At 43.4% G+C, this 24,195-nt stretch overlaps 5 protein-coding genes across 14 annotated transcripts in view; 2 read left to right on the plus strand and 3 right to left on the minus strand.

Moving 5' to 3' along the window:
- arhgap31 (Rho GTPase activating protein 31) lies at window positions 1-8,924 on the minus strand. Its single transcript, XM_053846892.1, has 11 exons — window positions 8,235-8,924; window positions 3,743-3,845; window positions 3,366-3,510; window positions 2,572-2,654; window positions 2,384-2,491; window positions 2,144-2,283; window positions 1,342-1,567; window positions 1,159-1,277; window positions 1,006-1,062; window positions 294-929; window positions 1-227 (listed from the first exon to the last, which is right to left on the minus strand). Exons 1-11 carry the CDS (start codon window positions 8,332-8,334, stop codon window positions 16-18), a joined length of 1,929 nt encoding a protein of 642 aa, XP_053702867.1. The 5' UTR covers window positions 8,335-8,924; the 3' UTR covers window positions 1-15.
- Window positions 1-24,195, plus strand: part of kif20a (kinesin family member 20A) — a 71,829-nt gene that overhangs the window by 37,476 nt on the left and 10,158 nt on the right. The window lies entirely within an intron of this gene.
- Window positions 6,507-24,195, plus strand: part of zgc:175280 (cationic amino acid transporter 2 family protein) — a 21,939-nt gene continuing 4,250 nt past the window's right edge. For both annotated transcript variants that reach the window (XM_053846893.1, XM_053846894.1), the window contains exon 1: window positions 6,507-24,165. The gene's annotated coding sequence lies outside the window, so the exon portion shown is untranslated. The remainder of the gene's footprint in view (window positions 24,166-24,195) is intronic.
- b4galt4 (UDP-Gal:betaGlcNAc beta 1,4- galactosyltransferase, polypeptide 4) lies at window positions 11,386-16,225 on the minus strand. 2 transcript variants are annotated; one of them, XM_053846900.1, is made up of 7 exons: window positions 16,175-16,225; window positions 14,791-15,249; window positions 14,245-14,477; window positions 13,433-13,620; window positions 13,237-13,359; window positions 12,879-12,983; window positions 11,386-12,797 (listed from the first exon to the last, which is right to left on the minus strand). In XM_053846900.1, exons 2-7 carry the CDS (start codon window positions 15,044-15,046, stop codon window positions 12,662-12,664), a joined length of 1,041 nt encoding a protein of 346 aa, XP_053702875.1. In that variant the 5' UTR covers window positions 15,047-15,249; window positions 16,175-16,225; the 3' UTR covers window positions 11,386-12,661. The 2 variants fall into 2 exon arrangements, with proteins under 2 accessions (XP_053702875.1, XP_053702876.1); XM_053846901.1 differs by lacking the exon at window positions 16,175-16,225 and having other exon boundaries at window positions 14,791-15,417.
- On the minus strand, window positions 17,761-21,207 carry casr (calcium-sensing receptor). 2 transcript variants are annotated; one of them, XM_053846903.1, is made up of 6 exons: window positions 21,023-21,207; window positions 20,659-20,965; window positions 19,762-20,601; window positions 19,211-19,441; window positions 18,947-19,070; window positions 17,761-18,884 (listed from the first exon to the last, which is right to left on the minus strand). In XM_053846903.1, exons 1-6 carry the CDS (start codon window positions 21,205-21,207, stop codon window positions 17,761-17,763), a joined length of 2,811 nt encoding a protein of 936 aa, XP_053702878.1. The 2 variants fall into 2 exon arrangements, with proteins under 2 accessions (XP_053702878.1, XP_053702879.1); XM_053846904.1 differs by having other exon boundaries at window positions 18,947-19,097.

Consider the following 24,195-nt stretch of genomic DNA (forward strand, 5'->3'; position numbering starts at 1 on the left):
TTTTTGGTGGTGGGGTCAGGACTGTGTGCTACAAGACTGGTTGCATTTCCTTTTGTTGTGTGTTGTTCGTTGGAGATGTACCTGGTTCAAAAGAGAATACTGGTTGTTCAGTTGCTCCTCAGCAGATGGTCCTGTCGTCCTCTCTTCTGTCACATTTGCCAGCTTGTCCAGTTCAGTTTTATAAATCCATTTTTCATCTCCCTGCACCGATTTTGAGCTTGTGTCTGCTTGGAAACATAAATATGATCATGATAAATGCGCTGTGTTTAATGGTGTAGAGCCAGTTGGCCTACCTTCTCCTGGGACTCTGTCTACCAGCTCCTCTGTCTCTTTCTTCTCAGTTCCTTCCTGCCTCTTGGAGTCCAGCTGTGGGAATGTGTTGCTTTTTCCACAGCTGCTGCTCGGCTCTGACGTCTCCTTGAACGGTTTGAGGGTCGCTGCTTTGTCCTTGGCGAGGTTTCGACATGGCGTGCTGTTGGTGCTGATGACTGCTGACACCCTCAGTGGGACAGACACGGCGAATGGCTCAGAGATATTGACAGCTCTGCGCTGATGCCGCGGGGAAGACTCCAATGGGAAGAAGCTTCCCGGAAATGAGGGCCGGGAGGAACCGCTCTGGGACGCGCCTGAGTACAACATCCTCCTGTTCTTTGGAGATGTGGGCTGGTTGCCTCTCAGGTCATCACCTTTGAACACCTTCAGTTGCTCTGGCAGGGTTTTCTGAGGCGACCCTGAAGCTCCAGCTGGGCTCTTCTGGTTGATGCTACCCCATCCACCTGTGGCGCCACCAGATTTCTTCCCTTTAAAATCCCACTTTTGGTCATTTTCGCTCAGGTCGTGGAGGGAGTCAGAGTCGAGGGTCCTGGATTTCATATTCTGAATAGAGTTACTGCTGCTGGCTGTACTGTTGTTTCCACTTTGGCCCTCATCTGCACATTATAAAACAAGATGGAGGACGTGAGCGTGGGAGGTAGTTTGCATACTAATATTTCTCTCATAATTTACCTGTAGTTAAAGAGCACAATGACTCCATGCTCCTGGAGGGGCGGAGCGCTGTCTTCTCTGAGGGGAAGCAACATTTAGTCATGTGATCAAAATATTGACCCCCATCATGGAGGTTCAGTCATGTCACTTGAGTGACCCATATGAATAACCCACCTGCTGATCCTGTCCTGATGAACACGCTGCCGTTTCTGCTCAATTTGCCTTTGGAATCCACCGACCTCCCCAGGTTGAAGATTGACTTCCACTTTCTTGACTTTCCGTTCAGCTTCCTCCTGCAACACATTTCACTGGTTTAGTCTCCAAGTAGTTACAATGAGTCAGTAAAAGTGTGCCTACTTGTCTGACAAGTCGATGACGGTGTGGTACAGAGCGGCTTTGCTGGTGTCCGGCAGGCTGTTCTCTCGCTGGCGTTCTTTGTGGACAGGATGATTGGGACTCAGCGATCGGGCCTGAGCCTCCTCCAGACTCATCAGTTTCATCGGGCCGCACTGACCGCTGATCGGGAGCGTGGCATACTTCTCTCCGCACTTCACATGTGGACCTTGAGAAGTATAAGGTTCAGCTGTCGGCAGTGGATCACAGTAATGAGTGAAGGTTAGCTGCAGTATGACGGAATACATTTATGTGAATGAGTGGGACCCAAGTGGACAGGTGAAGTTACAGGATGCAGAGAAAAGTGTGTGATGTGTGTTGTATGGTTTGGAAACAGTGCCACTGAGGAAAAGACAGGAGGCAGAGCTGGAGGTAGCAGAGATTCGAGAAGATGCTGAGCTTGTCTCTGCGAGTGAGCAGAATGGATAGGATCAGGAAGCAGTAGATCAGAGGGACAGGACAAGTGGTCAGGTGTTTAGGGGACAAAGTCAGAGAGGCTAGATGGAGATGGTTTGGACATGTACAGAGGAGAGAGAGCCAGTACGTTGGTTGGAAGATGTCGAGGTTGGACCTGCCAGGCAGAAGGTGGAGAGAGATTTATGGAGGTGGTGAAGGAGGACATGAGGTTTGTAGGTTTGAAAGAAGAGGAAGCAGAGGACAGGGTGAGATGGAGGAGGATGATCCGCTGTGGCCACCCCTGAAGGGAGAAGCCGAAAGAGAAAGAAGAAGAAGAAGAAGTAGGTCACAGTAATGAGGCCTGTCATACCATCTTTGGGTTTGACAATTGCTGAGTCATTGAAGATCTGCTCTGTGTGGTTCAGAATGAACTCGACCACCGACTGTTGGATCCGTACTTCCTGAAAGGCCATGTCGCCGTTTCCAGCCGAGGACTCGATCGTTTTTGATCTGAGAAACAATACGGACACATCCCCAGAATCACTTTCCAGATGCCGTCTGACCTCTTTAAACTTCACGTCGAGCGTCTTCTTAGTCAGCCGTCACTCACCTGAGCAGGTTAGGGGCCCACACGAGAGCCAAGTTACGGGTGTGCATGTTCGTCTTGGCGCTCAGGGTGGCCAGGCGAGCAAGGTGCTTGGTGAGGAACTCCAGAGTTCTGAAGACATTTGTCTTTTTTATTTTACATTTTAAAAGAAGAGTATCATGTGACGCCTGCAGGTCAAAACATCTGCCGACCTGAAGTGTGGGCTGGGCAGCTCCTTGATGACCTTCTGGATGTGTAGCAGCCTCTCATGATCCCCACAGACAGAAACGGTCTCCTGCAGATAGAATTGACATTCCAACAATAAGGCTTTTAGGTTGCATATTCATTTGAATTCAGCCTTAAGGGATGAAGATGTGAGCGACTTTTACTCTTGTACTGACTTCCTCTAACACCTAGCATCCATTGTTGGGACTTACACACTGCAAAAAAATGTCACCTCCAGTCTAGAAGTCTAGAAATAAGATTTCCTCTTGAGGTGAGGTGTCAAAACTGGTCAGTAGAATCTAAAAATAAGAGCATCCCAGCATTAAAATGAGCTCCCTGCAATAGATCTTGACATGAACAAATCTAAAAGTCTGCCAAAAATATTGTTGTTTTTACTGTAATTTTGCAATGTATCTGAATTAACCTGGGAACAGCAGCTCAAGTGTTGCCTCAGAGGCCTTCGCCACCATGAACTTCAACCCCACATACATTATACAAATAGTTTTAAAAATCCTTTCACTTCTACTGCGAGTTAAAGAGAAGCAGATTTTCCCTCAACCCTCTTCACACCAAACTATTCCAGCCCAAAATGAATCAGTGCCAAGTTATGCGAGTGGAACGCTAAGATACACAGACGGCAAGAAGCAGGTCTCTGAGTTTTCAGCTTTCTTCAACTTGGTTTGCACAGAGAGACTCTGACCTTGAGTGAGGTTGTTATCACAGGAGTGGTATCTTGCATTTCTCTTCATGTTATCAGGTTAGATGGACTGACTGAACTTACTGTGAATTTGCCGTACAGCTCGTATGTGAGCAGAGGATTGGGAAGCTCCCTGAAGTAGAGCTTACATAAGGAGCCCACACAGTGGATGTCCTGGAGGTACACTTCCTTTGTGAGGTCAGGGCACGCCTCGGAGCTGAATTCCTGCCTGTGCACACGCACACACACACACACACACACACACATACATACAAGCATGTCGTCATGATCTCAGGGGATTGGATCGACTCCCCAATCTGGGCCTCACCAGGAAGCTGTGTCAACAATTTATGTCCCCAACTTGCAACTTATTTTTAAACAACAAGGAAGTGTATGAAGCAGTGAAATTCCATTCAAGTCTAGAGCTGAAGACAAAGTGTATCGTGAGCTCTCTCTGGTACCTGAGCCGCTGGATGTTAGAGGTGACACCCGACAATCTGTAGATTCCGTCCACAATCCCATGTTTCTCAATGAACTCTGCACATTTCTGCAGAACCTGTGGGACTGCAGTTAAGTGAGTCATTATAGATGAAATATGCACAACATAATTACATTATATTGGTAAAAAAATGTGAAACAGTTGAAGAAAAGTTGTGTATTTGACAGAATTGTATTACTGCAACAAAAATGAAAGAAATGTTATCACGTTTGCTCCTCAGTTTTGCACCAGACTGTGAAATAGACTGTTTATTTGCCTTGAATTCTTCAATCTCATACAATTAAAGAATAATCATCATCTTAATTCCAAAATAATCACAGTCCTTTCCTGAACATTCTCTTATCTTTGCGCCCTGAGTTGTCCTTTGTTTCACCGTCGCTGTTTTTTAATCCTCCGAGCCGCTACTTGTAGGTGGACAGGAAGTAAAAAATGGTTTGTTTGTTTCAGAGGAAGGTCGACACACCCGGTCCTTGCAGCCACTATTACTTACGCCATTTCCTCTAATAGAAAAGTGCTTTTGAAATCTGACCAGCAGCCCGCACACCGGTGTGCAAGACAGTTCAGCACAGTCTGCGCACACAGTTGTCGGCCTCATCTCTCTTTAAAAAAAAAAAATTCTTCAGTGGAATCATATGATTCTGTGGACTCTTCCAGCTCAAAATGAAGACACGGAAACAATGTGCCTTTGTGTCCGCGTTGTTAAAGTGGGCGGCAGCAATCTAAAAAGAGTAAAGAAAAGAACATCTACCTAATCCAGAGTTGAGATACTGCGGTCTCTTCTTTCTACAAGAGCCCCTGTTGACCTCCAAGAGAAGGCAGGCCGTCTTCGCATTGTGCCACTGGGAATATCTCTCACAGGACTGACCTCTTCACTCTGTCGAGGCCAGCGACACAAACCCAGTTCAGCAGCTCTAAGTGTTGCTCTGCTCTTTTTCATCTGAGCAAACTCTTCCACTGACAACTAGCCAAGTTAACAAAACCTTCCACCACAAACAGACATTTCCAAAATGTATTCTGACGCCTCATGAGGGCCGTATACTCTTAATACAGGACTTCATGTGGGCCGTACCTTGCCCTGATCTGATTCAACATATGAGATCAGACCTGGCAAAGTGCGGCCTGGGGGCCAAAAGCGGCCCTTTGACTGTATTTATGTGGCCCTCCTGGACTAAGAGGAAAGCTATAAAACTGGCATTGTTGTTGTCCCTGACATTTTTGTCTTGTGCATTGTTATTTTGTTTCTTATGATGCAATTGAAACATAACTTTCTCGTTTGATTATTGTTCGTCTTTGCCAACGACTATTTTACAAGTACTTCTTGTCCCTTAAAATACAGCAGAATTGAAGGTAGATTTTGAAATGTGTGAGACACATCGAGAAGAAGCCAACGTTTTATGTACATTTTTAAAGTGTCATTTCAAAATCACACATGATGTCATCACTTTGATTTTGGACCTCAGGCAGAGAATCAAATGGCTGAAGTTGCGTTCTGTCTAGGGGCATATCTCAGTGGAGACAGGGTTCTAGTGTGTGGACGGTGCAAGAGAATGGCCTGTTTCATTCCGACACTCGCTAAGAACATTCCTTGTGCTACACATTGTAAAGTTCAGGGTGGATCGGAAAAGGCAAACCCCAGACACTACAACCTGTAACCTTCCTGCAGTGAGCATACAGCACTAACTGCTTCTAACTTTATATAAGTGTTATTATCAGCATCAACTATAAGTATTAAATCACCATGACTTACTTTCCATTTTAGGAACCAATGCTAACAGGAGCTAGTTTGCACCAACTGACTTGACCAGCAGATGGATTCGTGCCACTGCTTTATCGCCACATTATGACTATGTAGGTGAGGTGTCCTTGTGAGCAACAGCCGTATCATTTGTGGTTGAAAACAACGATTGAAGATGTGGAAGCAAACACTGCTGCTGCTCTGTTTGCTCCTCCAATGTAAGCATGTGATAGGTGCGTGAACAATCAGCGAAGCATTCTGATAAAGATGGTGACATCATTGTCTGCTTATGTCTCCTCCACACAGCACCACTCAGACAGTCTTTCTCAGACTACTTGGTTGTGTTTTCCTGAGAATGGCCTCCAGTCATATGGACAGCAAGAGCTACTGACCGCATCTTTTCTGAAGTGTTTGTCTCAGGACATACAATTGTAAACCCAGTGGGGTTTCCCAGTAGTTTCTAATTCAGTCATGGAGAGGATAATATATGAGTGATATAAATGTCCAGTTAAATACTTCAGAGCTGGATGGAGAGAAAAAGGAAGTCACAGATTTTGAAGTTGTTTATAAAGTGTCGATAAAAAGTGTTGCGTTCAAATGAGGGTTAATAAGAGGAGAAAGATGCACCATCCGTTTTATGTTTATGTTGGAGATCAAATATGTCACAGAGTTGGAATTGGTTGAAAAAAGTGAAGATGTGAGAAGCCATCTACTCTCCTTCACAGCCCCAGACATGGTGCATGCAGTAGAAAAGACTTGCTCGTGAAACAATTTCAGAAAGAAGTGAGAAATTCAAAGCAACAACAAAAAATAGAGTGAATAGTATGTGTATAAAGTAAAAGTTTATAATTTTATATTAAAAACAAGTTAAAATAGTGGGAGGATAAGTCACCGATATTTCAATTGTATATTAATGCTGGACAAAATGAGTATTATAATATATATATATATATATATATATATATATATATATATATATATATATATATATATACCATTAAATGAGTGAGTTAAGAGGCTGGATATGTTAAATAAATACTGAAACTATGTTAGTGAATTATAGACATAGAACATACAGAAAGAGAGATGAAAATATATGTTGTCGCACTGAACTTCCGATATTCATGGCCATATTGTTAAATGCAGCTCATATTTTTGCAGACAGTAATGGCGTCCGCCATGTTCATTACACACCCCGAAGGCTTCATTCATCCTGTAATAGCAGGAAGAAGCCACTGACTAACACAAACGTACAAGTTGGGAAGCAAATGCAAGCCGGTTTGTTCCTGGCCTGTAATCACACTCCGCAGCATCGTGTTATTGTCTCATCTGACTAACTTTTTTTGGTTGACTAGCCTTTTAATTTTCCTCAAGCTGGAACTGCTATTCTTGTACTGGGAGGTAAACAGGGTCGGATTCTTGATAGAAAGGGCTCCAGGTTCCGTACGGCGCTGCTGGTTCATGTTCAGCTGTCTGCTTCTCTGCTCTTCGCAGCTTGACCACGTTTGTCGACACCACTGGAGCGTTTAACGCCGACGCTGGCTAATGCGCTTTATTATCTTGCTGCGAGCCCTCGGCATGCTTCGCAGAAAGTGGATGGTTTGGGTGTCTGCTCAGACAACACGCTTGCCTGACCTCAATACTGAACCATAGCAGCCATTATCAGTGGTAGAACTAACAGGAGGACGATTAGTAGTAGTCTTACGAGTAATTGTTCAATGAATAAATACGTGTAATAAATACATTTCTCTTATTTGCTCAACTACTGACACTTCAAATGAACTTTATTTTGGGTTTACTTCTAGATTCTATGCGAGAGGTTTAATGGGAAGTGAATTGTTTCACATTGACTTTTTTTTTTAGATGATTCCCATTGTATTTATTCCAAAATATTTATGTTTATATATCACATACGTTGAAATTTGCTGTTTGTGTGTTAACTTCCTTGGAAATATTTGACGTCTTATTTGCACTGCTGCCGTGTTTCAGCGTTCCTTTTGGTGAAAAGACGCCGATGAAATGAAAATGTTTTGTAGCGTCCAGCCCTGATAGGCCCCCCTCTTTGAGTCCCCCCTACTGGTGGAGTCGCGAATTACATGCAGCACCTGAAGTTTGTATACTTATTTAGTGCGAGTCATGTGTTATATTTGATCATTATTTGACTCACCATTGAGTTTAGTAGTCATTTAATTCGATAAAGGATTATTAACTTTTTTGATATCCCAGACTGGGGGCACTCCTGAGACCACCTCCCTGACTTCCTGCCGCGAATGTCCCGCCTCTCATTGTTGACACATCCGACAGGTCTTTCTTAAAGTTGTAAATATGTTATATGTCTGGTTACCATAAATGATGGGAATATCTCCAGAAACAAGTGTTGTGAAAGTGGATCTCACATCCAAGAAGCTGGAGCTCAAGTGTGGAACTCATCTCCATTCAGTCTAGTCGAACTGCTGAGTGGTTTTCCAGCGAGTGGGTTTGACTCGGTTAGTCACAGGCGCTGCTCTGACTAAAGCACATTTCAGCCAGCCACACCCAGAGTGGCAAATGAGGATTTAATTTGGCCAATGGGTGAAGCCATTGCCATCCCAAATTTGAAACACATGTAGCCCCGCGGCCCGTGTTGAACGTCAAACCTCCTGGAATCCTTACGTAACAACACTTTGTTCAGCTCACACAAGCTCATGTCTGAATGTAGCGAGAGTTTTGGGAGCTTTACCATCTCGTCCTGAAGCCTGAAGGTGTTCTATCAGGTCACAGCCGAAAGCATTGTCATTCCCTTTCTTCTTGGACTTCTGCTTGGTCCCTTTATTCTTCATGTGGCTCCACTCAGTCGTCCAGCCGATCAGAACGCTCCGCTTCTTGAGAGGGCAGACATGGATCCATATGACCCCGGGAGTGGACGAGCCTGTCGGTCAGAAGGCAGCCACATAGACATCCCAGCCACCAAAAAAAAAAAGACTCCTCTGCATCCGCTCACTCCGAAGGAGGCTGAGAGCAGAAGTGACGTCACTCTCCACGCTCTCCCTCCTCGGGATCAACTTCTGCTCTGCTGATAGTGACAGAAACTTGCAGTGTGAGTGTTGGCTGGCTCAGACGTGGCAGTCGGAGGCTTTATCTGGGAAGGATTTGCAGAACCCGCGTCAGAATCTCTGGGTTTCCTGTTGTTTCTTTTTTTTTCTTCTCTCCCCTGGCCAGTCCTCTCTTTATCCCCTCCTCCCTCCCTCCATTCCACGCCGACTCCTCAATCACAGGAAGCATTCAGAACCCGAATATCATCCCAGAAAGATGTGCCTTTTCTGTTGGAGAGCTCTGTTTAGAGACCACCTCGTGGCTGAGAGGGTTTTTCTGGGTGGAGAAGGGGAGGAGAACAGCTGACTAGTGTGTCCACTCCCAGATCTGGAGTCACTTTCTGCGTTTATGTCCACATTCTGACGGGAAAGCGGAGCCCGACCTTCCTGAATGCTTCCTATGTGTACAGCTTCCTGTGCAAAGAGTCCAGGCTGGAAAACAAAAACAGAGGGGTTCAGAAGGAAGAGGGAAGTGGGAGGTGACTGCAGAGAGGGCAGCGAGGAGGGAGGAGGAAGAGGAGGACGGACACATGGTTCTGGTTATGAACAGCCGTTTATCTTTTTCCAACCGGACCACACACTGGTGGCTAATTCACGAGTGAAAAATGGCGACACTCATAGTGCTCCTCTTACATCGGGGTGATGTTGAGAACAGGCTTTGTCATCAAAACTTCAGCATCAGACAGGAATCTCTCTCTCTCAGGGGCCACTTCACTTGCAATGCTGCCCCCGGCAGTGTTTCGCTCCACTGCCACTGTGGCTGGTTCCTCCAGGTCCTACTGCATTCAACTACATGACAACAACTATGCGCAGCAGAGAGTTGACTCAGCACTGGAGCACTGCCACCATGATGCTTAGCTCATGTGTACAGACTGGACTTAAATATTATCCTTAAAATGGGATCGATCACGATGGAGTCCCAGCTCTAATCGAAATGTTTTGCCGTCTCGCGTCTGAAGTTAAGAGTGAAGCCGTCGCATTTCTGTTGTCAAACTCCTCGACTGTTATTGGAGCAATAAAACAAGAATCATGTTGTGCAAGCGATTTCCTGTCAACAGCAGAGGTCACATGGCGCTGAGATGGAGGCGTCATGTGACAAGGCCAAGCTTGAATTTATACGATAAACTGTGAAGTCAATTTCTGGAGGAGGTTTTTTTGCATGTCTGTGGCCTCCACGATGAAAGGATGGATGTTTGTAGGCGCTTCATGAGATTGATATTGTTCCTCTGTGGAAGAAAGTCCCTCTGATAATGGAGCATCGGGTCTGATGTTTGCAGACGAGAACTTGGCTCTGACAGTGGAGATATTTTGGTGTTGTGTGAATGTCACATGTGTTCTTCATGACCGGGCCTCAGTAAAGACAAAGCTTCTTTCTGCCCCAAAGGAAGAGGAGATGACATCATAGCGTCCGCACAAAGACTCAGACCCTCCGCTCCCTCGGCCCACTGTTCCAAAATAAGTCCCTTTATTGTCGCTGACTAACTTTGGAGCAAAGTGATTTCATGGTTAGGACTGCTACAAACTACAAATAGTTTCACACTCCTCTGGCTGAAACTACGTTTAGAAGAGTTTCACACGAGTGAAGATCGTCTTTAGTCTGTCACTTCTAATAAGAAAGTGAAGTCAACGTGAAACAAGTTTTAGGTTGATATGGTAGATATATTGCTTTATTTACTACTAATTACTATGCATTTTTGGGAACAACTTCTCTTAAACTACTACGAATAAACTTTTTTTTACACAATCTTTACAAAAAATATCTGAACCATGGTCTTAATGTTTGTATTTTTCACATGCATTCTTGCACACTGTACTAAAATGAATAAACATAGATTAATTCTTGTACATATTTAAACCATTTTTTTTAATCACTCTGCATTTTAATATACAATTACTTCAGTCACCCTTGGTCCAATTGGTACTAGGGAGCCATCTATGACCGCGAGGGGCGTCCCTCGATAGTATCTCCGACTGTGCCGAGGCACAATAAACACAGTCAGTTTACGCCTTCTCCCTGCGTTGTCTGCGTTTCGCCACTAGATGGCCCACTCCAAACACGTTGACCTCTGTCATCTACAACATTTATAGTTTTCTGCGTCTGTATGGGCTTTGTGCCTGTGGAAGCCCATTTCCGCCAGGTAAAAAAAACAAACAAAAAACTCAGAGAAAACCAAGAAAAAAAATTAAATAAATAATCACCAAGCAAAAAAAAAATTTTTTTTGCTTAGTGATTTTTATTTTTTTATTTATTTATTTTTTGCTTGGTGATTTTTTTTTCTTGGTGAATTTTTTTTTTTGCTTGGAGATTTTTTTTTTTTTGCTTGGTGATTTTTTTTTTCTCCCACATTGCAAGAATGTATGTAAGTGTATGTCTATGATGTGTATGTGAATGTCTGTGTATGTGAATGTATGTCTTATAAGCAAGAAAAACATTTACATTTCTAAAAAATACTTTTTTTTTTTAGAAAAAACGAAAATTAAATCCCTCAATCTGGTTAAAAAAAATCGGTCATTATTTAATAATAATATTATTAATATATTTTATATATTGATGTAGGGTATTTTACCAGAATTAAATTTTATTTTAAATATCTACTTCTTTAATCTATAAATATTGTGTATGTATTTTTAATATCTATATGTTTTTCTTGCTAAACAATATGTTATCACTATTAAATAATGTGGGATTTAATTTTCAATTATATATCTATGTATTTATATGTTCTATATATTTATCTATACATCTATCTATACATTTATATAAATAAATATATAGAATAAAAAGAGTAATAAAACACAGGAAACAATGAATTGGCAAATCAGTCTTTACTTCTTCAGTTGTTCATATAAAGTTCAAATCCAGTACAAAAACTAAACAAGCACACAGATTGGTTCCAAGTACAAGAAGTACAAGCTCAGCTACGGCAGGAAGTTTCAGATTTGTAACTGTCAGTTCTCAAGACTGACATGGTCATGTAAACAACAACGGAAGAACAAACCAGCAACCTAAGCGTTTGATACTATGAGCATGCAATGATAGACTTATGATTCTTGTCATGAGGCGGCAAATATAATTTCACAGATATCATCCTACTTTTACTTTAAATACTCTTGGGAATAAATACCAACCCTACACCCTAAAGATTTCTCTTTAAAAAAAAACAATATTTCAGTCGTAAAAGTTTGACAGAGGTGACTCTGTCAGTCATAGGTCCCTTAAGAAGTATTGCAACCAAACACATTTTTGACGTTCACACACACCTGTCACCACATAAGGATCATAATCATTAGAATTTCATAGTTCTGTTTTCTGGCACGTAACTCTGGCTCATTTTCTGAAATGATCTCAGCATTTTGAAATGAGGCATTTTTGCTACTTCAAAGGCTTCAGTCATTCACAGCATCACATTGACCCTTTTACAGGATGAAAACGCATGTAAATACAAGTAACTTCAACATGGCTTGTGAATTTACCTTGACATTAAAAGGAACCATGATACAATAAAGCCTTAAAACTCCACACGGAGACGAACACTGCCACTGTGAATGTTCATTTTTTTATGTATTAAGTCAAACATATTCTTTTATTTCAACTTCTGTGTGAGGATGGTCCAGTCATGGGAGGCAATTCAAAAAGTATTCAGTAATAAGAAGGCAGTTTTGGGGGTCATTCTCCCACCTACTGGTGGAAAGTGTGTATTCCAGTGTTCACTCATCAAACAAATTGACCTTTGTATTTCACAAACTCACTGACGCACTCGCCATATTGCTTTAAGTGACCGAGCCAGATCTGAACATGTCAGTCAAGTTTGGAATGTGAAAAGTGCAAACTAGTTTGCTAACAGCGGAAGGCCACCAGGTGGGGCCGGAGTAGCGTTTCCTCACTTGCGAGAAAGAAAGCTTAAGGCATTTAAACAGAAAGTAAAACTCACTTCATGGCCTTGGTCGACATGTTCGCATGTACCTTAAATGCAAACGTCCAAGCAGAGCTTCTGATATGAGAAACTGAAGGCAAAATGGAAACTTGTTTTGTTTGGAATGGTGCGAACATGGCGTGCACACAGTAAACAGTGTCTCAGCTCTGCGGCTTCCCAATGTCCACCGTCACATTCACATACAGAGGAAGTCTCTCCACTGACAGGGTTTTGTAGGAGCAGCTGTTGAGGCCGTCTTTCTTCCAAACCTGTGGTGTTCGTCCCAACAACCTCATCCTGTGAGAGGAAGATAGAGCAGACTCATCAGGGGGTCCATTCTGCCCGGTCAGGACTTTCATTGGGTCCCGTCGTGCTCACCTGTCTTTGTTTATTTCATTGCCGGAGTCGCGCTTGTGGAACACCATGGTGTAGCGGGCCACGTCCGCAGGCGGCCGCACGATCCGCATCTTCTGCAGCTCCACTCTGGAGACATACAGTTTATCACAGAGACAGCACAAACAAAGATGGCTGACTGAGAAAGCTAAAAAAGAGGCTGCCAGTTTTGTACAGATATGTCTGTGGAGCCACAGGAGGAAGACCACTGAGGTGCTTATGTGGTGTTTAGACATTCTCATTTTAAAGCGCAAGTCTGTTGCCTTGATAAAATGGATCAATGCTGCCACCTAGTGGTCTCCAGAAGAACAACAAAATGATCACTGTTAAATGTGGTTATTACCTGATGCGTAGGTCATCGTCCTCTCCGCCCCATCCCCAGTAAGTGTTTGAGAATCCGTTGACCTGGAGAAATTGTTCTCGGGTCATTGCAGTGACTCCTCCAAAGTATCCTTTGTAACGCAACCTGAGACCAGAGGAGACCAAACAAATGATCCACATCACTCCTTCAAGGTTTCGCTCTGTCCTGTCTTTCTTACTTGTATCCCGTCGCGTTCCGGCCAACGACTAAATGTTTCGGCTGTTTATCACACAAGTATAAGTTGCGATCATTTTCGGGAACCAGGTCCACATCGTGGAAGATGAAGCAGTCCCAGCTGTGGTCCTTCAGGGCCTCCAGATACCCGACGTTCAGTAACTTTGCTCGGTTGAATGTCACATCTCCAGCCTGTGGCACAAAGAGAAGGAATGAAGCTACTAAAAAAAAAAAAAAAAATCAATATCTGTTCATCATTTTTGTTTAAATCAATCAAAACATGTTTAAAAAAAATACATTTACATGGCAGTTTTTTTCATATATATTTTGGTAGCATTTGAATCATTTTCCATCCAGAAAATGAGTTGTTTTATTTTAGAATTTTACACAGTTCTGCTTAACAGGCCATAAATTATTAGCTCTAATACGCAAATGACCAAGAGGACAATGAAAAATAATCATAAAAAATGTTTGACGACACAAAGCAAAAAGACAACAAAATATAATACAACAATAATATACAATGAAATGTGGGGAAAATTGTAATAGTTGGATAAATATATATGTTGAATTACTATGGGAAAAATTATCAATACGAATGCTCAATAAGGTGAAATTGAAATATTAAATATTCAAATGAAATTGTGTTTTTTTAAAGTTTCAAAACCAAATAAAAAAATCTTAAAATTGTTTTGGTGATGTAATCAGGTTCAATGAATTTTAAATGAAAGGATTAAACGTAAAAGATATGACAGTAATTTTAATTTATCTCTGTCACGTAAGATAAGAATTCTATTGAAGTATTTCAAACGGCACCTGCTGGATGACATAAATTGCATAATGGAGCTGCTGCCTCTGCAGGAAAGGGTGCAGGTGGTGCAGCAGGTAGAGGAGGTGTCTCTCTCTGTGCCGGTGAGGGATGAGAATGGCGACGCTCTGCCTCGCTGTGCAGTCCGCAGGCTCATACTCGCTGTGCATCAACTTGGAGTTTTCGCTCTCTACGTCCTTGAGTGTCAGCGAGGATTCAAACGTCAACTTCACTTCTCCTTCTGCAGGAACAATAAACAAGACTAGATTAACTTGTCAGTGAGTTGATGGACCGGGGACGTTTGTAGTGCTCTTAAAGGCCTTTGCTGGCTGCTCATGTACTTAAAGTGATTCTTACACTAAGTTAGAATAGAACTTTTCAATCTTTAATATTAAATTTTAACCAACATTTTAAACAAATTCCAAGTTCAGCAGAATCAAGACTATTCAACATAACACCGACAAATAAATCTCTCACTTAAATGACCTTTTGTTGTTTCAAATGAACTGGTAATTCGCGTGGAATCCACCAGCTCCAATAGAATCAAAACTTACGTAGAAGCGGTGACTGCTGTGGGCATTGAGCTCTTGCTGTGGGAGAATGAGCCCGCACAGTTGCCGGCGTCAAAGACTCCACTTTATCCCTCAGGCTTTCAGCTTTACTCAGAGTCTGTCTGGTCGCTCCGATGACTGCCTTCACAGTTTCACTCGAGAATGTGGCGATCCACACCAGCACCGATACCGACAGCAGCAGCAAGACAAAGTACTTCCCCCTGCGCAGAGCTTTGCACACAGGCGAGCAGAGGCCCATCGCTGCGACGCCGCTGACAACAGTCCCTGCTGTTGGTTTAGGACTTCTCCTCCATGCGGCAGACTCCAGAGGAACACTGTCAACTTCACATTGTCCTCATGTGAAAATGATGGTGGCTGAGGGTGAAACTGCCTCACATCCAGACCGACTGTGAGCATAAATCCATCGCTGAATCCCGCAAATCCTCAGCCGACTCGCATGAACTGTAACACAAAGGGTCCAAGTCAGTCAATGGATTTCCTCTCGCACAAGTTAAACACAAGTTTATACTGCAACTGCATCACATTCAACTCGATTACAGAGGGAAAACGGAGGGGTTCGATGCGTTTGTGATGCAAGGGCAGTACTCGCTCAGTCACAGAATCTTGACTGGTGGCGTAATGGAAACAAATGGATTCCACGGTATTTGTCAGTGAGAACATGTCCTCCACAGATGCTTGGGACCTGAAGGTTAGTGTAACCAGGTCATAAACAATGGCTCCTCTCTTCAAGCACTCGTCACTTCGCACATTACTCTTCAAAAGAAAAGCCTCCTGAATGACACTTTTCACACTGAAACCTAAACCCAGCTGGTCCCTTTGTGTTGTTTTCTCACCTGACTCACTCCTCCTTCTCATTGTACTGTTGCTTTCTGGCGATACCAGACACTCATTCCTTCTCCTCTTTCACATGATTTACAGCGACGTCACCAATAAACACATGAGCAGAAGGGACACAGTTCACAGCTACCACGTTATTACTGTCCTCGGGAGTGTTGTAACGTTCCATTCACGACGTTACAGCGAAATGTTATGATAAAAATGAATGTAAAACGTTTCGCATCCGCATCTCATGTTTGCAGACGACAACAAAAGCATCTTCGGGGACCATAGCGGCAAATTTCTAATCGTAATGTCGTCGTAATCGTAGCATTAGCTGCATGTTTCTGGTGATGACAAACAAAAACTTGGATTGTAAATGTCCTATTTGCGAGGCTAGCAGACGAATGCGGATGTGAGCTGCAAAGCACAATAAAAGTTAGCCGCTCTCAACAGTCAGGTATAGCAAATGTCTTACAGGAGCAAATGTACGAAACAATTTCCCCGGATTTAGTTCAAATAATTCGAAGTTAGCGAGGTTTCCTCTTACCTGTCAGGCTAACGCTACTCCAGAACGACACTGTTTGGTAATAAATTCACGTGAAATAACGCAAGTACATCCGGTGTTGTCCTTTCAGAATAAAGGTATAACGGTGAACCTGCGTTGGGAAGGCGGGGTCGTCACCATCAAATTGCAACATTTGTTTGATTCACAAGTTCTTAACATTGATTATGATCGTCTGAATCCTACAATCGCGGAAGTGTCAATATACAAAGCCCTGCAATTTTTTTTATTTTGTAATCTCATTTTGCAAACGTGCTTAGTATTTCCTGTTTTACAAACGGCGACTGAATCTTAATTAAAGCTTTAATACAACGCAACATGCTTTGTTTAATACACAACTACGTTGAATTAAACACTCCTGTTGGGGCAATAGTCCAGTTTGTTTCCCTTTAAACTGTCGATTTATTGATACAATACTTCATATTTTGGTGGGATATGGACATCCATAAATTATATATATATTGAAAAGAAACATTACAGTGTTGTAGTTTTGTTTTTTAAATACTATATTTAATGTATCTATTTTGTCCGTCTATGCTTTGGTCTTGCTGTTTCTGCTCCGACAGCTTGCTGGTCACACGCTTGTTTTGTTTTCCAGCTGCAGGGTGTCTCAGCATGTTTGGCACAAGAAAAGTCCTGCACTATTTTCAGATGAAGACCTTTTCCCCAATTTGAGCCTGAAGTATTTACATTGGTTTGAAAGCATGTGGCACTCACTTAACTTAATGTCATATTTGAATGTGTTGTACATTGCTGTGTAATTTACTGGAAAGCACTAGTCAGAATTCTCATCTTTTACAACAATTTACTTAAAAAAATAATAATAATAATAATAAATTAAGCCATAAATAACAGTGCAAAACAGAACAAATACATAGTACATGTTCTGTAACAACAACAAACGTCAATTTCAATCTTGGATACAATTGTCTTGTTGCAACAATATATACTGTATACACAGTAAGGAGAAACTTTAACCTTGATGCCATCAAATTCTTTCCATAGTAAATGTATTCTCCCTGTTATCAACAGATGTCTTGAAGGGGCTGGCAATTCTGTGGCTGAAGAACAAATGTCATGTCAAAGGTTCAATGCTTTGCAGTTACAGGATTGCAAAGTTAAATCTATAAATATTCTGTGTGTTCAATCCTCCATCACTATGGTGTTTGGAAATTTTTCAGTGGTGACATGAAGATGTGAGAGAGGCCTGAGTGTTTGTAGATATCAGGGCCCTGTGATAAGCAAGCAGAGCCTGGGCCTCCTCCACTGTGAGGGGAAAACATTGCTTATCCTTTTTTGTTTTGATTCAGCTTTTATCAATGGAAGTTATAACCATTACAAGATGTTAGTAAAACAGCCAGAATGAACACTGAAGCGTCACTGAAGTGATGTTTTTATTGATGCTTTTTATAGTACAAAACATGAGTGAACATGAATGTCACGGTTGGATAAAGTTGAGTCCATTACTGAGGTGGGGGGTGGGGTGCACTAGCTTTGCTGTGAGGGGGAGAAAATAAATGCTGTATCTCAATAACAGTCCAATAAAACACTTGGGATTATCGTAGTATAATTCACATCAGTGAACTTCTTCTGGATTCCTCAAAGCTCAAGGAGAGAGTCACTGTTCCACTGCCAAAGCTGACCCTCGGCCTGCCGGATGAACCTCCGCAGTCGCTGGTCTTCAGGCTGATGGAGGACGACGGGGACGAACCAGAGGAGCCGCCGATGCTGCTGGACTTCTTTCTTGAAGCGGAGTTATGCTTCAGCGTCGCTTTCGCCGCTACCTTGAAGGCATGGGCGGCGGTGCTGCACCGCACTTCTTCAGTCGTGTTCCTGGAGGGCTTGAAGAGGATGATGTAGATCTTGTTGAAGAAGATACAAGCCAGCATTCCAAAGCTGGATGCCAATATGGCTATGACCTCGACAGCAGAGACGAACTTGCCGTAGGTGCTGAAGTAGGCCGGGATGAAGGAAATCCAGACGATGAAGAAGATCAGCATGCTGAAGGTGATGAACTTGGCCTCTGTGAAATTCTCGGGGAGTTTTCGAGACTTAAACGCAAAAAAGAAACACACAGCGGCAAGCAGGCAGGTGTAGCCGATGAGAAAGGCGAGCGCCATCTCGGAGCCTTCGTTGCAGGTGATGAAGATGATCTCATCTATGTCGAGAATCATGTAGCTGAACGGGGGAGCGTTGTAGAGCCACACCACACAGATCATCACCTGGACGAATGTGAAGAGAAAGACGAGCAGAAACTGCAGGTTTAGCCCCCACCACTTACGATGGAGACTAGTTGGGATCTTGGCCTCGAACACCAGAAGAACCCGGTTGGTTTTGACTAGAATGCAGGAGATACAGAGAACGAAGCTGATCCCAAAAGCTGGCTGGCGTATGCGACACATCCAGTCGTGAGGTTCTCCGATGAAGGTCAGCGAGCTTGAGAAGCAACAGATGAGGGAGAAGAGGAGCACGTAGGACAGTTCTCGGTTTGTGGCTTTCACGATGGGAGTGTTGCGGAACTTGACGAACACGCCCATCACGAATGATGTCATCACCACACCCAGCACCGCGCAGATGGTCAACGCTATCCCAAACGGCTCTGTCCAGGAAAGAAACTCTATTTCCTTCAGGAAGCAGAACGTGTGGTTGCCATTGGACCAAGAGTTATTTGGACACTTGGTGCAAACGCTAGCATCTGCAGGGGATAAAGCTCAGGATGAGAACCCGGGGGCAGATTAGCCATGAATGCTACGGTACCTTTATGGTTGCTGTACTCTCCATCAGAGCATTCGGTGCATTCAAAGCAGCATGTGGGCATGCTGTCGATGATGCCTTTCCTGGTGCCAGGTTCGCAGTCTTCGCTGCAGTTGGAGAACGGCACCTGAGGCAAGGAGCATGAAAACGTCAGCTTAGCTATCATCTCTTCTGGGGACGAGAAGATAACACTGACTTTCCAGTGAGTTAATGTGACCTACCACAATGCAACAGTGATGGTGGATAAACAACAAGTCCTCAACAAACCTCGGAGTGTTGTCCGTTCCACAAGATCTTGGTCTTGTCAATAACCAGCATTGTCCCGCGCTTGCTGTGTATGTTGTAGTAGCCGACCTCTTCGAACACCACCGAGCCGTCCTCGGTTGATCTGTGCCAGTTGATGATGGTGTAGTTGGCTGCCAAGTCGGCACTTTCATCGAAGCGTATTTTCTCACCCATGCTGCTGGTGTAGTTCAAATGTCGGAGCTGCTTCAGCACCTGCGGAGTTTAAAATTGAAAGTAGAGTAAAGTGTGTTTTGGTGGTCGGTTCATTCAACTATATAGCTCTGTGGGAAACCCTATGGTAGACAGGTCAATGATAGCTCATTGCGAGCTTTATCTATCTCCGTCCTTGAGCGATCACTTGCCCTCTCTTATCTAGTCGCCTCTCTTTAGACAAGGGCAAAGGGAAAGCCTCTCTGGACCAAAGCATTCTTTCACCTGATGCCTAGCTGTGTTTGAAGGTGTTTTGAGTCATGTGTAACATGACCATCACTCAGTGAGGACGGGAAGGAGAATCAAATTCTGCCATGCTTTACCTGCCATGCTTCCATTTTCTTTATATCTGCGCAGGAATTGTTGGCAAACAGCCCGTTTCCTGGAGTGCAGGTGAGAATGTCCTGCAGCGCCTGAGCAATGGAGTAAACTGCGACGTACACATTATAGGAAATTCGAAGGTGCGTGTAGTCCAGGTAGGGCGTCTCAACACTTGTGATGTCCTCCTCCCCAGAACACAGGGGCCTAAAGCTGGTGCTGCCGTTCTCGTTCTCCTGCAACCTGGGGCTATCTTTGAGGTAACAGTTAAACGTTTCCTCCCAAAACTCCCTGACAAATTCGTTGTGGCTGTCTTTATTCGGCTGGACCTGTTGGAGGAACTCTTTGAAAGCTGGTATGTGTCCTGACTTGAGAGCCAAGCCAATGGTCCCCGCCACCACATCGAGATACTCTGGTTTAGCGATGAGCGAAGAGCTCGCCCAGGCTTCGCTGGCGATCCAGATCCGGTCGGTGATGTTCCTCCTCGCCATCTCCTTGATGAGAGGCTCAATATCTGGGCCGCTGGCAAACACCACGATGACCTTGGCTGTGGAGTTTTCAATCCTGTCGGCGAGAGCTTGGATTTCCTGCTCCTCAAAGTACTGGGAGATGAGCTCGTTCAGGTGGATGCAGATGTCACGCTCTTCCATCTCTTTCTCAAACTTCTCAATCCCTGGACGGCCGTAGTCGTCGTCTGAAGCGACCGCGATCACCCAGTTCCACTGGAAATGCTCGATGATGTCGGCCATGGCCGTGGCCTGGTGCTCATCCGTGGGGATGGTCCTCATGAAGGACTTGTACTGGTTCTTGTTGCTGAGCAAGCGACTTGAAGAGGCGTAGCTGATCTGAAAAGAAGAGCCGTTAAGTCAGCGTGCACTTGAGAAGTCGGCAGGTTTCCTCACCTGAGGAATATAAAACAGTCCCAGCAGGTTGGCGACCGCAGTCGACACAGCAGATCCTGCCGCTCCCACCACTGCAATAGTGGACGGGATGTGATCAGTGCAGTTGCAGAACTCGTCTAAATTCAGCGAGTCGATCTTGTTTTGAGCCACGAAGCTCAACGTCGCCTCCAGGGCTTTCGACACCGTGTTGCAGGTGTCGAAGATCCGGTAGCCCAAAGTGATGTTTGGCAGGAGCGAGCTGCTGTTGTTGATTTCATCTATCGCGAAAATCATAGCCTGCAGCCAGCGGAAGCCTCGGAAGTTAAACCTGCACAGAAGTTCGGGTTATCCAGGACACAGCGGTGTTTGTTTGCATTAAGACTACCTGACACACTGGGTGGATTCTGGCCGCGCTGCAAGGTCTTGGTCCTTGGATGCAACACCGAAGTGAATGGGGAAAAGACCCCCCAGCAGGATGTCGCCGGTCATCTGCGCTCTCTGGTTGGGCCCGTAAGTGGAAATGACAGCACTTGACGCCAGGAGCAGCAGAAGAAATGTAGCAAGCTGCATGTTGGCAAGAGCTTAAATGCTCCTGAATCAAATGTGAATGTGGGATTTATCTCCTGTCGATCTCACGGCTGCACTTCATCTTCTTCATGTCGTCGGCAGCAGCAGTGTTTCATCTGAATGAGGCGAGATCATTGGTCGTGTTAGGGATTCTGCCCTTCAATTCCAAAACAGTAACATTCACGACAATCCAATCTATGTCATTCGATAACATCGATTGTGTTATTGCTATAGTTTTTACAAATCCAAGTTAGTGATTTTGGTTGAGAGTAAACAAAACACTTGGGTATGACCAGGTCAACAGAATCCTTTTGACACTGAAACATTTCAGTGGACTTACTTTGCCTGTTTTCCAGTGCTATTGTTTGATGGTGAGTGGCAACACTGGCTGAAACCCGTGATGCAAAACAGGTGTGAGCTGAAAGTGAAGTCACACTCTAATGAGCCTCCTTCCTGCAGTCTCACGCCACGGCCAGTGAACCCCGTTGTCATGGAGAAACACCTCCACGTCGGGCTAATACTCGTGGAAAAATGCTGGAGCAGGACCATGATAATGAAGTCGTCGGAACAATTTCCCTTGTTCTACCAGATCAAGCCTCTAAAAAAGTCTAAATCTTCTGTTTATATTTTTTAGTTTTAAATATTATTTAGTAACATTCAGCATAGCATTAGGTTGAGTTCATTAAACTTATAACATTAGTTTTTATTGTAACTCATATCAGCTCTAGATATTTATAAAAATGCACATTTCAGCACAAAAACATTTTTGTTTTACAGTCACAGTGTCGCATCACAGACTGATTTTTCTTTTTAAAATGGATTTAAATCAATGTATAGACTGGCAACGCTGACTTGCACGAACTGAAGAATCAAACAAACTCACCATATCTGAAAGTGTCTCGACTGCAGGTATTAAGGCCTGGAAGCAAAATCTCCAGGAGCAGAATGAGGTGATGGGGACAATGGTGTTCAAAACCTCCTTTGCCTGGTGAATCATTGACCAGCTGCGGGGTCGTCCATTTCCTCCAGCTAATGAAGTCTACTCACACCCCTCAAATCTAAATCAACACCAACTGTTGAAATATTGTATTGCTTCATCACTGCCTCACTGAGACAAATATCCGAGTACACACACTTCTGCTCACATTTTCTGGCCAAGTGTCTGATATTTTGTTGATGTGCTGAGCTTGCTTTACCACCCATGTTCTTTATTTGGTAGTTTGACACACGGCATTGTTTGAAAAGTCCCACATTGGTTTCGACTTGTGGTTCTGTTGAACTTGATGTCTAATGCAGTCCTTCTCCCCCTATTTATTTATTTTTAATTTCAGGCAAATTGATAATAAAGTTATTCTTCATTGTAAGTTTGTCCATATTACTTTCTTTTTTCTTTTCTTTACATGTGAATAAGGACACAGTGTTAAGCAGTGGTGGTAATTTTATAGACAAATGATACTATTTACAGAGAATCACTGCTCTAGTGTAATTTCACTGAGGAATTTACTTAATCTTTTAGCGCTTGACATTGCTGATTTTATCCTTCTTTGGTCGCACTTTAGACTCAGGAACATTTACTACCCTAGTTAAACAACTTACTCAAATGTGTATCGGCAGCATATCCAGTATTTAATCCTTATAAAGTATTACTTAGTGTCTGACTAGATTTTTCTAGTGTAAATAAATAACTGTAAATAAAGAATAAAGTCATTTATTAATAGTTTTCTGTTCCCAAATCTAACATGTTACACATTCGTTTTGTAATAAACAACTTAAAGGTTTATAATTATTATGTTTCTTTTTTCTTGGCATCAATCTTGTGATGTTTAAATTAACTGTATAAATAAAGTTGATGCTGTAAAGTAGGTGGCAGAAACTGACTTGCTTCATTTTATTACCAACTCACACGGTCATGTGGAGAAACTAACTCAATTGTAAACTGAGTTCTCTCACTTGTTTACTCATGTTATCTGATGATAAAGAGGCGTAATTATGTTGCACGAGCCCAGGTGACACGTGGTACCGCAGGAACCCCAGAAGCACTGGTCTGCACCACTTTCTTCCTCAAACAATTGTGTTTCTGCTCTGATGGAGCTCCCTTCCATTTGTTGCTGAGCAGACCTGCCCAGCCAAAGCAATGTCACTTTACTGCATGTTGACTCACAAAAGCCTTCGCACCGCAGCCTCAGAGTGAAAGACAAAGTGTCATACCCCGAACCAAAAACACATTTTTTATTTATTGGAAAAAAATGAGTCACTCAATGACTTAATGTGGATTGAACCTCTGATGTGAAATGGACTTTGGGTGGTTTAAGATGAGCCTTGCTTCTTTGTCTCTCATTATTTAGTTACATCAGGAGTGAAGATCGGTCCATCCAAACCAATCCTCTTGGTGAGCCCCATATCAAATGCATGATTCTCACTGGCTCCTCTTCTTCTCCATGACAGTTTCTGAACAACATGTCCAAGCCTCCCGTCCCTTGTCCCCAAGCTTCTCCACACGTCACTTCTACTCTGCTTCGACTTTAAAAAAAGCTTGATATAAGTGGTCATGATCAAAGCCATCAAAACCAAATGTAGTTTCCTTTGTTTCGTGACGACACGCTCAGAAAACAAGCTTATAAAATGCAGTGCAAATGAAGAATAATGAACTGAGAAGTAGTTTTCATAGACCCCAAAATCACCAAGAAGAAGATGGGATGGGAATGGGAGACTCTCTGTGTGGCAACTTGCAGTTTCTAATTCGTGTGTGAAATGTTGGTCTAAGATCGTCCTCACGGCGAATTCAAATTCCCGGAGAACCATTTTGATAGTGTTTTTGGGAACTGGCAGGAGCGTCTGAAATGTAACGTAATGTGTAAAAAAATGTAGAGCTGGAGCGAGAAGAGCGAACGGATGGAACCATTCTCACACTTTGGGCAGACGCGTCAAAACAGCTGCTCAACTGACAGCGACCAGCTCAAGGTAAGGCTGCTTAACAGACCTCTTAAGTAC

This window comes from Synchiropus splendidus, chromosome 17, assembly GCF_027744825.2.
Source record: "Synchiropus splendidus isolate RoL2022-P1 chromosome 17, RoL_Sspl_1.0, whole genome shotgun sequence".
NCBI lineage: Eukaryota > Metazoa > Chordata > Actinopteri > Syngnathiformes > Callionymidae > Synchiropus > Synchiropus splendidus.